The sequence below is a fragment of the Pogoniulus pusillus genome, chromosome 32 (genome assembly GCF_015220805.1).
Source record: "Pogoniulus pusillus isolate bPogPus1 chromosome 32, bPogPus1.pri, whole genome shotgun sequence".
Taxonomy (NCBI): domain Eukaryota; kingdom Metazoa; phylum Chordata; class Aves; order Piciformes; family Lybiidae; genus Pogoniulus; species Pogoniulus pusillus.
In genome coordinates this window covers 14,088,565-14,106,203 of record NC_087295.1, presented here as the reverse complement: position 1 = coordinate 14,106,203, position 17,639 = coordinate 14,088,565, and the positions used below count along the sequence as shown (strand labels likewise).

Sequence of the window (17,639 nt, the reverse complement as noted above, 5' to 3'; positions counted from 1 at the left end):
TGGACATTTCCTAGGCCTCACACTGATAAACAAACACATCATTTGCAAGGAAATGAAGCATGCAACAGAGCCACACTTTGCTCCTCCAGCTCCTGCTCCCTAGCAGCAAGCTGCTCACTTCCCATCTTATTGCATGGAAGTGTCCTTCTAGAACTTGTTGCTAATCAGAAGGCAAAAGCAGGTTGGAGTGATGGTAATGTCACTAGCTGAACAGACGTGGGCATTGGTAATCACAGGATCACAGGCTCACAGGATGTTAGGAGTTGGAAGGGACCCAAAGAGATCCAGTCCAACCCCCCTGCCAGAGCAGGACAATCCTATCTAACACAGATCACACAGGAACACATCCAGACAGGCCTGGAAAGGCTCCACAGAAGGAGACTCCACAGCCTCTCTGGGCAGCCTGTGCCAGTGCTCTGGGACCCTTCCAGTCAAGAAGTTCCCCCTTGTGTTGAGGCAGAACCTCCTGTGCTGCAACTTACACCCATTGCTCCTTGTCCTATCCCAGGCAGCAGTGAGCAGAGCCTGTCCCCCCACTCCTGGCAGCCTTCAGATACTTATAAACATTGATCCAATCCCCTCTCAGTCTTCTCTTCTCCAGACTAAGCAGCCCCAGGTCCCTCAGCCTCTCCTCATCAGCCATGCCCTCCTGTCCCCTGGAGAAAGTCTTGGAGAAAATTAGAGGATGATCACTTGCAAACAAAGCAACAGGCTGGAGAATGCAAGTGGATATGCCAGGATAGAAAGTAGGCACAGATCCACTCAAATACATTGCCAACAAGGCAACTGAAACATTCATAGCTCCCTAAATGTGAGACTTAAGATGGATGAGCTAAAATACATGGCACAGAAAGAAAAAGTTCATGCATTAGAAAGACTGTGAAAGTGAGGCACTGAGTGAGCTACTGTAAGAGTAAGAGACAATTCACATGGCACTGACAGAGCTCTGTGCTGGGGATGCAAAAATAATCAGGCTAAGCATGGCAGTGAATAACACAGAACCTTCAAAAACTGGAATCCAGCAGTAAACACAAAGTTCACCAGTACTAGAGGGGTACCACTCTACTGATGAGCACCCTGCCAGGATGGCAACACAGAATCACAGAACCACAGACTTGCTTAGACTGGCAAAGCCCTTCAAGCTCATCAAGTCCAATCAGCAGTTTCACACTGACAAGTCCTTGACCAAACCAAACCCCTCAGCACAACATCTCAACACTGTGAAGAGCAATGGCTGGAAAGGACCACCAGCATCAGCCAGTCCAACCTTCATCCCAGCAGCCTTCATCACCAGACCATAGCCTCAAGCACCACAGCTTCTCCCCCTTTAAACACCTTCAGGGATGGTGACTCCACCACCTCCCTGGGCAGCCTGTGCCAGTGCCTGACCACCTGCTCAGGAAAGAACTTCCTCCCAACAGCCAACTTAAACCTGCCCTGATGCAACTTGAGGCCATTTCCTCCTGGCCTATCATTAGTAATTCAAGGGAAGAGACCAGCTCCAGCCTCACTACAAGCTCCTTGTAGGCAGCTGTAGAGAGCAATAAGGTCCCCTCTCAGCCTCCTGTTCTCCAGAATAAACACCCCCAGCTCCCTCAGCTGCTCCTCACAGGCCATGTTTGCCATACCTCTCCCCAGCCTCATCGCCCTTCTCTGCCCCCACTCCAGCACCTCAGTGTCCCTCCTATACTGTGGTAACCAAAACCAACTGCAACACACAGAGGGAGATGCACAAAAGCAGTACTGGCAGAGAGCAGAGTGCTCACAGAGGACTTCAATTGCCCCTACACAGATTGGACAAAGCACAATACAACACAAAGACCTTTTCTTCAGGTGCTGTTTCAGGGAAAGCTGCTTAGGAAGCACAGAAAAAAAGGATGTAACTCAATTTGAAATGACCACAAAGCAGGTTATGGGACAAATTGACAAAAATTAACACTGATAAATTGCAACAACAGATGGTATTCACCCTTCTCATTTGAAAAGAGCCCCAGGGTGAAATAGCTAACACCACACTCTCAAAAATGCTGTGTAACTTCTTGTCTGAAACTGCCTTTGTGCCCGGGGACTCAGAGGTAGTAATGTTCTGAAAAGGTCCCAGATCACATCAGGTACAACAGATCAGATCTGGTCTTTGTGCCTGAGGACTTGGAGGTAGCAATGTCCTGTAAAGGTCCCAGATCACATCAGGTACAACAGATGAGATCTGATCTTTGTGCCTGGGCACTCAGAGGTAGCAATGTTCTGAAAAGGTCCCAGATCAGATCAGATCAGATCATGGAATCATAGAATCAAGCAGGTTGGAAGAGACCTCCAAGATCATCCAGTCCAACCTAGCACCCAGCCCTGGACAATCAACCAGACCATGGCACTAAATGCCTCATCCAGGCTTTGCTTCAGCACCTCCAGGCACGGCAACTCCACCACCTCCCTGGGCAGCCCATTCCAATGCCAATCACTCTCTCTGACAACAACTTCCTCCTGGGCAAACAGCATATTGATCCCAGGCAGCATATTGACCACGGGGCTTCTCTCTGTTTATTGTTTAAATGTTTGCTAAATAACAATAGTTCTGTTTGATGTTGTTCCTAGAATGTCTTCCATAACCACGTAAGAACAAATATTAATATTAAAATTCAGTGGTTGGGGGGTGGTGAGAGTTCAGAATATTGGAATTAATAAGTTATATATTTTTATACAATATCCTCTCACACCAATTAATTTCCCCCTCAGCAACATGTCTAAAAACAGCAAGGCAAGTGGAGAAAATCAAATCATCCCTTCCAGCCCTGACCATTCTGTGATTTCATGACTCTGTGATTCTATAAATTCTTAATTCCTACACCAAGTCATGGCAAATTCTAAGTTCTTGTCTAAAAAACATCAAGGCAAGTGGAGAAAAGAAAATCATCCCTTCCAGCCCTGACCATTCTGTGATTTTATGACTCTGTGATTCTATAAACTCTTAATTCCTACACCAAGTCATGGCAAATTCTAAGTTCTTGTCTAAAAAACATCAAGGCAAGTGGAGAAAAGAAAATTGTACGTGATACGTGGCACAGCTGACCTCAAGGCATTATTTTTATCATAAACCCACTGCAATCCTCACCACTGCACCCCTCCAACTTAGATTTTAAAATCTACAGATCACTTCTCAGCAAGAAAAATGTTGCAATGAAAATTCAAGTTATCAGTGGAGTCTGTGTCCCTTCATTGTGTTGGGCACACCTGTCTCCTTAGACAAACACTCCCATTCAATCTATCAAGTCACACATGGTATGAAAATGTCATCATGGAGGGGATATTCTGCCACCTATGCTGAGTAGGTGGAGGGGAGAAATTAATTAATGCAAGAGGATATTTATCAATATATACATATATATATTTATTAACTTCCAGTGTTTTCAACTCTCGCCACCCCCAACCACTGAACTTCAACATTAAATTGGTCTTTACACGGTTATGAAGACATTATGGGAATATAGATCTATAGAAACTTGTTAATAACTAGCTGTGCTAGTTAGAAGCAAGCTGGAATGTTTTGGTAAAAGAACTTGATAATGGGCAGTGGAATGAAAACATGGTGTCTCCTTCTCTCACAGTCACACTGACAACTCTGGGAAGAAGAAGTAAACTTTCTCCATTTTGCCTTCAGACCTGGTCACATCTCATTAACCTTGCTCCTACTAACCTTGCTCCCTAACCTCTTGGCTGCACCTCTCTTCTTCCTGAGAACTGGGGTAAGGTTGAGAGGGCCTGGGGAGGTCTTGGGGTGGTTTGAGAGCCCCTCCTGGGGACTCAGGTTTCTGGGAGGGGAGTTGTGCTTTTGTATTGTTTATCCTTTGTATATTTCTGTATATAATTGTATATAACTGTATATATTGTAAATAGCTGCTTGTAAATTCTGCTAGCTGTAAATAAATTGCTTCATCTATATTCCCAGGGTCCGTCTGAGTTAGCTGGGGCAAATACAAAGGGGGGAGGGGGGGGCGGGTAAGAGCCCAAACCATCACACTAGCAAACATTCAAACTATTAACAGAGAGAGAGTTTTCCTCACAGCTTAATGCCGCCTGGGGTCTTATACTATTTGCCCAGCAAAGCTGAGCTGGAAGCTGCTCTCTGCTTTATGGCAGAGGTAATAGAAATCACAGAGGCATTCAAGGGTTTACTCACAATTCTGATTGATCAATAATCACCCTCCAGAGCTACGTCACAGCCTATTGCAAGTGTCCAATTCTTCAGGGTCTCTGCCTGTGGACTTTGAGGCTGGAATGCTCTGGTGTCACGGGAAATGGCAGTCTCTGACCTTGCTGCTGGCTTCTGCTGGCTGCTCTCTCCAGGAGTATGCAGGCAGGCTCTCCAGGTGCAGAGGCAGGGTTCTGTGCAGTCTGAGCACAGGTCTAACACTGACTAAAGGCAGGCATAAAGCTGCAAGGCAGTACGTAGGCAGGAAGGCAATGTGGTGGAGCCACAAGTAATGTGGGGCAGGCTGCACGTGAGCCTGTGCACCCCTATTGATTAACTGTGGGCTGAGAGTCAATGGTCTCATTGGCCACTAGAATGACCAATCAGGTTGGCAGTCAGCCAAACCTCACCATCCTAGGCAAAACCCACAGGCCTGGACTCCAAATATGGGAATCATGGGGGCCCAGCACCAGGCAGGCATGAGCTGGGCATGTGGGGGCTTACACAATCAGGTGCCCTGGGCAACTGACTTTATGGCCCCAGTCTGTTGTGCCCCTTTGTGCTCCTTTACCCCTGGTGCAGGCAGAGAGACATGTCCAGGCAGAGCAGGCATAAATCAGCCTGCTTTTGGGCCTACAGGCCCTCCACAACAATACATACATAAAGTGAAGAACACACAGCTGAAGTTGTTTGTATCCCACATCTTACTGTGCTTCACATGTTTTCTTTGCCAAAAAATCCCCCAAAGGTGGGATTTCAGATTTCCAGTCGCTCTCTCATGCTCATCATCAAAGGTCCTAGCAAAATGCTTACAATGACAAGGGCTTCTGATTAAACCAGGAAGTAAATCTGCATGCATGCAATTAAAGTGTCTGCAAGGGCAGATGCAGATGACAGTAATTCATACTCTAAGAAACGAGCCTGTGTATTTGGCAGATTAACTGCTCTGTATTCCATTGCTATGAGGTATGGAAACTGTACTGTGAAAGAACCATTACTCATTCCCGCGGCTCTAAGCACGTAGGTCTACCAAAGGCAAGCCAGTCTGGAGAGGGCAGAGGGCAAGGGCTGGAAATAGAAGAGTCTAAACGTTTCAGATTAATGCTGCTCTTCAATGGTTTCTTTTATTTCATTTCCCCTACTTTTTAAATTAGCAAATACAGTAGACCCAGAAGGAAAATGTGCAAAGAGGGGAGGGAAAGGGAATAAGCCAAAGCAGCCAAAACTCTGATTTGTTCATTAGGGGTTTTGTGTTTGAGCATCTGAATGACTCATGTGTCTGGTTTTCATTATTCTCCATATGTGATTTTCCCCTGCTTTGTTCAGTGATCTCTGGCCATTTTGTCACAACTGTGCTTATTTTGGTTTATATATTGTAGTATTACAGGCTAACTGCTGCCTCTTCTCGCTCTCAATTATGTCACCAACAAAGAGCAGTCTGAAAATGAGAGGCTATGTCAAAAGGTTTCCCTAGTGAGCTCCCTCACAGCATACATTATTGCTTCAGACATGAGTGCTTAATTCATACCAGGGAGAAATCCCCACATGACACAGGAATGTAGTGGCTATCTTCTGGAAAATCTGAGGAATACTGGAGGGATGACTTAAAGTCCAGTGCAATATTTTCCTCTTTTTCCCAAGAGGAAACTTAACACTGCTTGCTAAGCAGTAATCTGCTTTAAAAGATCTGCTGTTACATGTGGTATCTGAAATAATTCCTTTGCTGTATCAACTGTTTTTCACTTTCGGCACTACTCTATACCTTAGCCCACACACAAATGACGTCAAAGCAGACTGTGAAGTCACCAAGCACACAATGACTTCCTCCATCACCTCCCTGAACTTAATCCACCCCACAGCACTGGATACACATTACAAGATGGTGAGTTCATTCATCAAGATATTTTATACTGATCATAGAATCATAGAATCAACCAGGTTGGAAGAGACCTCCAAACTCATCCAGCCCAACCTAGCACCCAGCCCTAGCCAGTCAACCAGACCATGGCACTAAGTGCCTCATCCAGGCTTTGCTTCAACACCTCCAGGGGCAGCGACTCCACCACCTCCCTGGGCAGCCCATTCCAATGTCAATCACTCTCTCTGACAACAACTTCCTCCTCACATCCAGCCTATACTTCCCTTGGCACAACTTGAGATTGTGTCCCCTTGTTCTGTTCCTGGTTGTCTGGGAGAAGAGATCAAGCCCACCTGGCTACAACCTCACTTCAGGTAGTTGTAGACAGCAGTGAGGTCACCCCTGAGCCTCCTCTTCTCCAGGCTGCACACCCCCAGCTCCCTCAGCCTCTACTCATAGGGTTTGTGTTCCAGGCCCTTCACCAGCTTGTTGCCCTTCTCTGGACACCTTCCAGCACCATCCATAAGAAAGGAGCAAAGAAATTGCTCTGGTATTTGCTCTTTGTTCTGGGTTTGTGTGCCAGTTTGAGCCTAGCTGGGATATTCTGGTGAGAAGAATTAGATGATAGGCTGTGAAAAGGAAACAATGCTGATGTTTGTTGCACTCATAGGCTTGCTGAGATGTACAAGAACACAAACACAGATAACAGAGTTGTTTGCTCTCTGGCTTTGGGGCTGTGCTTCTCTCTAACCTAACCTGCTGTCTGCCTGACTAACCCATCTGCTTCCTAACATCCTGGGGGGAGGGGAGGTGGGATCTTTTGGTATGTTTTTGGTGCTGTTGTTTTTTAGGAATGGCTGTAGGCTCCTGTTTCTTAAGAGAGACTTCTGGAAAAAATATTAGAGCTAAGAGTCATAAATAATGACATAACTCCATTCACAGACCCTCGAAGGTAAGAGGTGATTAGTGTCATGCAGCATGGATTTAGCAAGAATGAATAATGTCACATACTTCCACACAGAGGTAGGTCACTGTGCTAGTTTGAAGCTAGCTAGAACGTTTTGGTGAGAAGGACTAGATTACAGGCTGTGAGAGGAAAACAAGGGTGATGTCTGCTGCACTCATAGGCTTGCTGACATGTATAAGAACAAGAATCAAAACACAGATAAGGCACTACTCCTGCTGGGGAGCTCTGAGCTGCATCTCTCTCTCTAACCTCACCCTCCGTTTCTCTGACTAATCCACTTTGCTTCCTAACCCCCTGGCTGAACCTCCATTCTTCCTTGGGACTGGGGTAAGGTTGAGAGGGGTAGGAGGAAGGTGAAGGGGTGGTTGAGAGCCCCTCCTGGGGACTCAGGTTTCTGGCAGGGCTGTTGTGTTTCTGTATTACCTTTTCCCTTGTCTATTTCCGTCTATAGCTGTATATACTGTAACTATCTGCTTGTATATTGTGCTAGCTGTAAATATAAGCTTCATTCAATTTCCAGAGCTGGCTGAGTCTAGTCTGGGTGATTTCCAAAGTGCTGGGGGGTAGGGAACACCCAAACCACCACAGACACTTACTGATCTTATGGATAGGTAAATAGGATATATTTAAATTAAAACTTGGTTGTCTCTCTGAACTTGAGCAGGTGGAAAAAATACAATCTAGCTGAAGCTGCTGTCCTGGAGGTGTCAAACTGATTAGCAGATTGTCTTCAAAAAAACCCACATTCCTGATGTCTCAGTGTTGCACTACCTGATGTACTGAGATGGTTTCTTCAGAAGACTTCCCCGTGTCTGTTACTCACTCTTTGCCAAATATCTTATCCAGTAGGTTAGTGAAATCACTTATAAACAGTGTAGAGGATACTAAGTGCTGCAAGCACTCTGGAGACTTAAGATTTCAGAATAATCTTAACAAATTAACCAGTAACCAAGAAAAAAAAAATAGAGTAAAATTCAATACAGATAAATGCAAAGTATCAGCCTTAGGACAGAGCAATCAACAGTGCAGAGAACACAGTAAGGAATGCCTGGCTGGCAGCAGCACTGGAGAAAAGAATAACAGATCCAGGGGCTGCAGAGAATCTCTTAGCATAAATCAGCACTGCTGCTCTCTTGCAACACCCTGTGCCTCAGAAACATAACTATATTTCAAGCACACAGCTATTTACATAGATACATCAACAAAGAGCAGTCTGCTGGGCTTGGCTGAGATTTAGGTGGGTTTTTTGCATAGTAGCTATGATGCAGCTATGTTTTGGATTTCTGCTGAAAAGAAGTGTTGGCAATACAGGAATGTTTTTGTTACTTCTAAGCAGTGCTTACCAGAGCCAAGGCCTCTTCTATATCTTACACCACCGAAGAAGCTGGGGGTGCACAAGAAGTTGGGAGGGAACACAGCTGGCACAGTTATCCCCAACTGACCAAAGGGATATTCCGTACCATATGATGGCATATAAAGCTAGGGGCAAGGAAAAGGAAGAGGGGGATGTCTGGAGTTAGATGTTTGTCTTCCCAAGTAACTGCTTCACATGACAGAGTCCTGCTATCCTGCAGAGGGCCAAACACCTGCCTGCCAATGGGAAGTGGTGAATTAATTCCTTCGTTTGCCTTGCCTGTGTGTGTAGACTTTTCTTTACTTATTCAGCTGCCTTTACCTCAACTGTACAGGGTTAACCCTCCGGGGAGAGTGACCTTGAACCTGACCCCAGGTGGTCCTGACTCCTCCCCAGGGGTGGGTCTGAACACTACCAGGTATCACAGTATCACAGTATTATCAGGGTTGGAAGAGACCTCACAGATCATCAAGTCCAACCCTTTACCACAGAGCTCAAGGCCAGACCATGGCACCAAGTGCCACGTCCAATCCTGCCTTGAACAGCTCCAGGGACGGCGACTCCACCACCTCCCTGGGCAGCCCATTCCAGTGTCCAGTGTCTCTCTCAGTGAAGAACTTTCTCCTCACCTCGAGGTGATGGTGGTTAGCCCACTCCTCATTCCTGTCTAAGATCCATAAAAGCAGGGGGACTTCCTCTTTGTCTCTCTCTGCCTACATCCCTGCTCAACAGCAACCACCGTCCTGTTCCTGCTTCTTTGTTTCACCACGTGGCCATCACCCACATGGCAGACAAACCTATTGCCATCAAATCTGGTTGTATATAGAATCACAGAATCAACCAGGTTGGAAGAGACCTCCAAGATCATCCAGTCCAACCTAGCACCCAGCCCTAGCCAGTCATTTAGACCATGGCACTAAGTGCCTCATCCAGGCTTTGCTTGAACACCTCCAGTAGATATTTTGTATCTTGTTTTCCCTTGCCTATACCTTTGTAACTTCCCTACCTCATACATCTTTTATTTATTGTTAAACTTTTCTTCTTTTAACTTCCAAATCGCAGTGAGATTATTTATTTGGGTTGTGCTGACCTTTCCTTCTCTACATCTAATTCCTTTCTTTTGGGAAAGAAGGGGGAAGAGGGAAGGGCATCATATAAATTGTCATTGGTTCCATCAACTATATTTGAGTCTCTGGGAAATTTAAATTAGAACCAAGACACCTAAGCCATGAGTTTTTGCACTTTTACTCCTCCAATTCTCCCCCCATCCCACCAGGAGAAAGGGAGAAAGTGGCTGTGTGGTGCTGAGCTCCTGGCTGGGGTTAAACCATGCCAAGGAAAGTCATGTCAACACAGAGAAGACAAATAATCTTTCCATGCTATTTAAAAAGGTAAGATTTAGGCTGTCTGACATCCTGTGCCAGTCTCCAAGGTATTCACCTAAGAAGTGTGCTAATTAGAGCGGTGAAGTACAATATAATGAGAAACTTAAAACAAATTGCCTTTTTAAGGACAAAGCAAGAGGACCAGTGTTTAGTCTAAGGATAAGACACAGCAGACACATAACAGTCTTCAAACACATACGTGTGCTGCAAAGGAATAAACTGTTCTGCATGCTCACTGTGGGTAAGAAAACAGCAACTGGCATAAACTGCATTTACACTAGGAAATGCTTCATTATAGTGAGGGGAGGGAACATAGAGATTGCCTTAGGAACCCAAGGAATGTGGTTGGACGTGGCACTTGGTGCCATGGTCTAGCCTTGAGCTCTGTGGTAAAGGGTTGGACTTGATGATCTGTGAGGTCTCTTCCAACCCTGATGATACTGTGAAATACTGTGAATTTCCACCATTGCAGGTCTTTGAACAAAGGTTACAGAACACCAGCAGGTGTGGATTTGGTGCTGACTCTGCCCTAAAGCAAGTCCTGAGCTCCTTAAGGTCTTTCCAGTTCTGATACCTCAGGAGTTTATGACCCATCTTTGAAAACATAAGTCAGTATTTCTGCCCTGCACTGTAATCATAGAATCACAGAATCATAGAATCAAGAAGGTGGGAAGAGACCTCCAAGCTCATCCAGCCCAATCTAGCACGCAGCCCTATCCAGTCAATTAGATCATGGCACTAAGTGCCTCATCCAGTCCTTTTCTGAACACCTCCAGGGGTGGGGACTCCACCACCTCCCTGGGCAGCTCATTCCAATGCCAATCACTCTCTCTGCCAACAACTTCCTCCTAACATCCAGCCTGTACTTCCCCCGGCACAACTTGAGACTGTGTAATACAACACTGTGAAAGCAGACTTCTACAAAATTACAGTGCACAGTTACATGGCTGCTACTACAATGATCTGAAAGCTAACTCCAGTGTAAACACCAAACCCAGATGTCTGCCACCCAAAATGTTACCCTTTGTATTCTTTGCAATCTTTTCACATTCCTTTGTTTTTCTTTTAATGATGACAACGGGAAGAAAATGAATTCTGATCACATAGTGCCATGTTTGTGGAGTGGTTACCAGACAAACATTCATTTAAAAACAAAAGAGAAAGTTATCATAGAATCATAGAATCAACCAGGTTGGAAGAGACCTCCAAGCTCAGCCAGCCCAACCTAGCACCCAGCCCTATCCAGTCAACCAGACCATGGCACTAAGTGCCTCATCCAGGCTTTTCTTGAACACCTCCAGGAATGGTGACTGCACCACCTCCCTGGGCAGCCCATTCCAATGCCAATCACTCTCTCTGTGAAGAACTTCCTCCTAACATCCAGCCTACACCCACCCTGGCACAACTTGAGACTGTGTCCCCTTGTTCTATTGCTGGTTGCCTGGGAGAAGAGGCCACCCCAAATTCCCACACCGGGAGTCGAGCCTGGGCTGCCTGGGTGAAAACCAGGAATCCTAACCTCTAGAAGGAATAATAACAAGCAGACTGAGCATTTCATCCTTGGTTCCCACAGCTGCAGGATTCCTCCCCGTGGGGGAGAAGAGCTAGTGGACATCTGGTGAATGAGAAAAACAAGGTGTGATGTATGTAAAAGACTGGGTTGTGCTTGCCTAGGTTATGCTAACGTGTAGGTGTGTGCTCTACGCTCAAGTCTATATAAATGGAGTCAGAATAAACAATAAAGGTCTCTGGTAGGATTCATGTTGAATTGTGTGGAGTCCATGTGGCATTGCTCTGATCACATTGGTCTGTGTAGCTTTGTCCATCAGCCTCCCGCATCACTTGACGGCATTAGGATGTTCTTGTTTTAAGCAAAGAGCTTGCTCAGCAGGCATTAAGTCAGGTTCCAGATTTAAACAAGCCTACACTTTCTTTTAGCTCCATAAAGCAAGGTCCCAATGAACCATTTCTTGAGTCTGTAGACTGGTTAAAGGATGCAAGTGATAAACAGGTACAAAACAAGCAGGCCACCTCTCACAAACAAAGAAGAAGGAGAAAGGGGGGGCAAAAAGCAGCAACTGGTTTCCTCCTACTTACTCCTACCACATGCACAGGGAAGGGGGGAAGCTGCTTGTAGGCTCTTTCAAGCCTCCTGACAAAAACTTGGCCAACGTAACTTTGCAACTATTTTACTGCATTGAAATTGCTGGAGAAAAGGACTGAAGTTGTGCAGCTAATGAGGTACTACTAAGCATGAAAAGTCTGTTTTATCTTTTGTCTTGTTAAAGCAAAACTCGGGTTTAGCTTTTCTCCCTGCCTGGGGTGAAGGAGCTGAGAAGCTGAAGCTAGGTTAAGACCTTGAGATAAGCAGGAGAACTGTAAAAGAATTCTTTTTGTTGAAATGAGTAATTGTTTTACAAGCCACTGGACAGAAGGATCTTGGGTGTTCCCCAGAAGGATCTTGGGTGTTCCAGAAGGATCTTGGGTGTTCCCCAAGGATCAGTGCTGGGCCCAGTCCTGTTCAATATCTTTATTGATGATCTGGACCAGGGGATTGAGTCCAGCATCAGTAAGTTTGCAGATGACACCAAGCTAGGAGCAGGTGTTGATCTGTTGGAAGGTAGGAGAGCCCTGCAGAGGGACCTGGCCAGGCTGGATGGGTGGGCAGAGGCCAATGGGATGAGATTGAACAAGGCCAAGTGCAGGGTTCTGCACTTTGGCCACAACAACCCCAAGCAGCACTATAGGCTGGGGACTGAGTGGCTGGAGAGCAGCCAGGAGGAAAGGGACCTGGGGGTACTGGTAGATAACAAGCTGAAGATGAGCCAGCAGTGTGCCCAGATAGCCAAGAGAGCCAATGGCATCCTGGCCTGCATCAGGAACAGTGTGGCCAGTAGGACAAGGGAGGTTATTCTGCCCCTGCACTCAGCACTGCTCAGGCCACACCTTGAGTGCTGTGTCCAGTTCTGGGCCCCTCAATTCAAGAGAGATGTTGAGGTGCTGGAACATGTCCAGAGAAGGGCAACAAAGCTGGTGAGGGGCCTGGAGCACAAATCCTATGAGGAGAGGTTGAGGGAACTGGGCCTGTTTAGCCTGGAGAAGAGGAGGCTCAGGGGTGATCTTATTACTGTCTACAACTACCTTAAGGGACATTGTAGCCAGGTGGGGGGTGGCCTCTTCTCCCAGGCAACCACCAACAGAACAAGGGGACACAGTCTCAAGTTGTGCCAGGGTAGGTCTAGGCTGGATGTTAGGAAGAAGTTCTTCACAGAGAGAGTGATTGGCATTGGAATGGGCTGCCCAGGGAGGTGGTGGAGGCACCGTCCCTGGGGGTCTTCAAGAAAAGCCTGGATGAGGCACTCAGTGCCATGGTCTGGTTGATTGGTTAGGGCTAGGTGCTAGGTTGGAGTGGATGATCTTGGAGGTCTCTTCCAACCTGGTTGATTCTATGATTCTATGATTCTAAGGCAAAGAGTATTTTTCTTCAAACTTTTAAAAACATAAGTGGGAAAACAAATTGGAATGCATCAGCTTTATACTTACCAAAGTCTCCAAAATTATCAATCCAGGAACTGCTAGAACAACTGCATACTGTGATAATATTTAAACAGGGAAGTATAATATTAAGGTGTAGAAGAAATAGCCACTGAATATTAAGTTTAGTTTTAAGGAATTTAGAGATATTAAGTAGGCTGTAGGGGATTTATGAAGATAGACCTAAAGATATGTTTTTTCTGACTGTCTTGCCTCATGAGAATTTGCATTTGAATGCAAAAAGCCTTATGGTGGGCAAGAAAAATCAGTTTCTCTGAAGCACAAGTAAACTTTCTGAAACTAAAATGGATCTTGAGTCAGTCTCTCACAGCAGCAAGCAATCAACCTGGAATCAGAACCACCAGAAGAAACCAACTGCAGAACTCTTTTCCAGATCATGACAGTAACAGTATCACAGTATCACAGTATCATCAGGGTTGGAAGAGACCTCACAGATCATCAAGTCCTTTCTGGAAATGACAGTTTCCTTCTTGAGTCATATGACTGCTGAAAAAAATATGGAAGTTGCATTCCAAGACTCTGGAGTCATTTCATCTAAACTATCACCAACATATTTTGAAGGACAATTAACAGCTTGAGGAAAAGCAAACTACATCTATTGGAAGCTGTCCAACCACCAGTCAAGGTTGCTACTATGCTTTGTCGAGCACACCAAACTGATCCAGTAACAGATTGGCATCGGGAGTAATAAGGGGACACAGCCTCCAATTGTGCCAGGACAAGTATAGCCTGGATGTTAGGAGGAAGTTTTTGACAGAGAGAGTGATTGGCATTGGAATGGGCTGCCCAGGGAGGTGGTGGAGGCACCGTCCTTGGAGGTGTTCAAGTAAAGCCTGGATGAGGCACTTAGTGCCATGGTCTGGTTGACTGGATAGGGCTGGGGGATAGGTTGGATTGGGTGATCTTGAAGGTCTCTTCCAACCTGACTGATTCTATGATTCTAATCAGTCCATTCCTAGTATGTCTATCAGTGCCAGCAGCCCAAGCAGTAGTGTTACTATATGCACAGCATCACTGATGTCAAAGCAGGAAAACACAGTCCCTTGTATCCATCTCATGCCTCACTGTTGCTGCCCCATGGATGGGATCTATGGTGGCACATAGGACAAGGGGGGCATAAAGGAAAGCAGTGCAAGGGGAGCATGGACAGGAGCAGCTCTAGCTAACTCTAACAAGAGTAACCTTAACAACAAACTCAAATTCAGCTAACTCTACACAACATCACAGAACAACCTGAGCAAACTCTACATTAACAACCTTACAACAACTAAAAACATTTGTTAAACAGTTAAACACTTGTCAACCTAACCTACTTAAATCTGGATTACACTTTCAGGTTGGGGGGGAAGTTTGGGTGAAGAAGAGAGAGGATCAGAGGAGGACAATCAGTTGCACACTGAATGCAGGTTACACATTAAACATAAATCATGACATAAGCTGGGACAAAAAAAGAGCACTTCCTAAGACAGCCAGAAGAACAGACAATAAGGCTAAACATAGGTAAAGAACAGCAATAAGTTCATCTAAATATTCCATTTTAACAATATCAAAGGAACCAGATAGAGCCTTTGTGCTTCCTGCAGTCAGCTATCGTGGCCCACTGGAGTCAGGATCAGCATATGCAGCAGGAACAACATCTTCCATGCCTCCTTCCACCAAGTGTGCATGTGTCACCTGAGTCCAGAAACTTCAGACCCAAATTTGGGTAAAGGTGAATACCCAATAGCTTTGTGAGTTGGCTATTAGTTAATATTGTGACTCCTGCCCACCCCATTGTGCACAGGTTGAAAATGCCCCTCAAAACACCATTATATATATATATATATATGTATATATATATATATATATATATATATGTATATATATATATATGTGGTATAATAGGTTTTCTTCTGTATAATTGTTCTGTTATTGCATAATAGTTCTACCTTTTGCTATCAACATTGAAAAAGCTAGGTTGCTTTGTTTGAAAATCCTTTTCTATCCCTCCACAGCACTCATATGCCTTGTTAAATAAGCTCACAGCCCATTCGACTCGCAGCATCTCTGCAGCTCCATCATGCTGCAAGTTCCTCTCTCCTTACAGTTCTCCACGCTCACCCTGCCTCTAATATTCAAATCCCCTGACAACTCCAGCATTCAAATCTCACCTCTGTGACCCCTGACCACCCTGCCAGGGCTTTCTGGACTTGGTCCAGCTCATCTAACCCATAAAAGTATTCCTTTATGATAACAGTCAAAACAAAAAGCAAGCAAACAAAAACATGAAACCAAAGCAGGTCTTGGTGTAATATTCAATGACATACAGACAGAGCAAGGTTATCAGAAGTTGGCCAGAACAGTGTTTCAGGGAGAGAAAATGCATGTCCAGCAAGCACAGGGCAGTACCTCTAGTTCTCATGGCCCTTGACCCACCAGGTTTGTCCAGATTTCTGAGAGCAGGAGTGCAGTCTTCCAGCCTATTTTTCTCTTGTCTGGCCAATGAATGCTGCTGTGGCACACAATGGAAAAGGCACACACTTCTGCAAACTGCAGCAACTGCAAGGACTTTGCTCCAATTTCCTCTGCTGCTTCTCTTCAGATCCTAATCAGGCCACTTCAGGGATACTGCTGCACTGCAATGCTTTTTATTTTTACTAACTCATAGAGAAAGGCCACCCAGGACATGTTTCTTACCAGAAGAACTCACTCTGAAAGGATTCTGAATGTCACTAGCATAAAGCTACAGTGATTTTAAAGCAGAGCTTCTTCCCCATAAACTTCATGGCTCTTCTGACCAGACATCTTAGTCAATATTTATATAGACAAAAGCAGCTATACAGATGCATGCAAAACATCCTATAATTCACCCCAAAAAATACTTTCACACATTAGAAGAAAGCCAAAGAGCACTGAATTGTAAGAGGAATCATTTTATACCCTGGTATGCAACTCATGTAAGTATTTATGCCATAAAGAATATTTTCTTCTTCTAATAGTGTAGTATATTCTGGTATGCAACTCATGTAAGTATTTATGCCATAAAGAATATTTTCTTCTTCTAATAGTGTAGTATATTCTGGTATGCAACTCATGTAAGTATTTATGCCATAAAGAATATTTTCTTCTTCTAATAGTGTAGTATATTCTGGTATGCAACTCATGTAAGTATTTATGCCATAAAGAATATTTTCTTCTTCTAATAGTGTAGGCCAGGACTTCATAAAAACAGACCAATTACACTTTTCCCAAAGGTTTCTCCTTTTTAGATAGGAAATCAATTTGTATCACTGACAATACCATTCAAATCAGGCAGCACTCTGTGGTTAGAAGTTCATTTACTTTTCTGCTGAAGGCAATTTGATACTTGTTCTGATTTGTGACTTTCATTTTGTTTCTTAATGAAAAAAAATTAATGAACAATGCTATTGAAAACACATCTCAAAGCTTGGGCATTATTAAGTATGTTTGTAATACACTGTGTATTGCTTGATTGCACAGTTGGGAGCCACAGCCTTGGCACCCAAGCCACCAGCCAATCGTTCCAACAGACAACGGACACGCAGGCAGATGGTCTGCACATACCTTTGCACTGATTTGTGTTCTTGTCAAGAATTGCCTTCGTGGACACAATTTTTCCATACCTGTGGAGAAAGCAAAACGACAGGAATACATGTTATTACCTTGAACAATGTGCATGGGAATGTTTGTACCTGGTGACTAGGGAGAGATCTAGAGCTTTTGAAAATGTTGGCTTGATTCTTCCAGTGAGATTTCTTCTGTCAATGCAGTTCTGTGATGGTTTGGGTGTTCCTGGCTGATTCTATGATTCTATGATTCCCTGTCCCCTGTCCCGGGTTGGGGGAGGTGCCCCCCGGAGAGAAGTCTGGGGTTGTTTAGCCTGGAGAAGAGGAGGCTCAGGGGTGACCTTATTACTGTCTACAACTACCTGAGGGGTGGTTGTGGCCAGCAGGAGGTTGCTCTCTTCTCTCAGGTGGCCAGCACCAGAACAAGAGGACACAGCCTCAGGCTGCGCCAGGGGAAATTTCGGCTCGAGGTGAGGAGAAAATTCTTCACTGAGAGAGTCATTGGACACTGGAATGGGCTGCCTGGGGAGGTGGTGGAGTCGTCATCCCTGGGGCAGTTCAAGGCAAGGTTGGATGTGGCACTTGGTGCCATGGTCTAGCCTTGGGCACTGTGGTAAAGGGTTGGACTAGATGATCTGTGAGGTCTCTTCCAACCTTGGTGATACTGTGACTGTGATACTGTGACTGAAGTCGACTCAGCACAACACAAAACCCATCCTTTTTTGAAAGTCAGGGAAAGATGAAATTGTATTTTCTTATAGTATAACA

General features: G+C 45.0%; 1 protein-coding gene across 11 annotated transcripts in view; it reads right to left on the bottom strand.

The window, feature by feature from the left end:
• The window catches only part of RBMS3 (RNA binding motif single stranded interacting protein 3), a 599,905-nt gene that overhangs the window by 412,777 nt on the left and 169,489 nt on the right, over window positions 1-17,639 (bottom strand). For all 11 annotated transcript variants that reach the window (XM_064169766.1, XM_064169760.1, XM_064169764.1 and 8 more), the window contains one exon: window positions 16,870-16,928. In XM_064169766.1, the coding sequence (XP_064025836.1) occupies window positions 16,870-16,928 (59 nt within the window). The remainder of the gene's footprint in view (window positions 1-16,869; window positions 16,929-17,639) is intronic.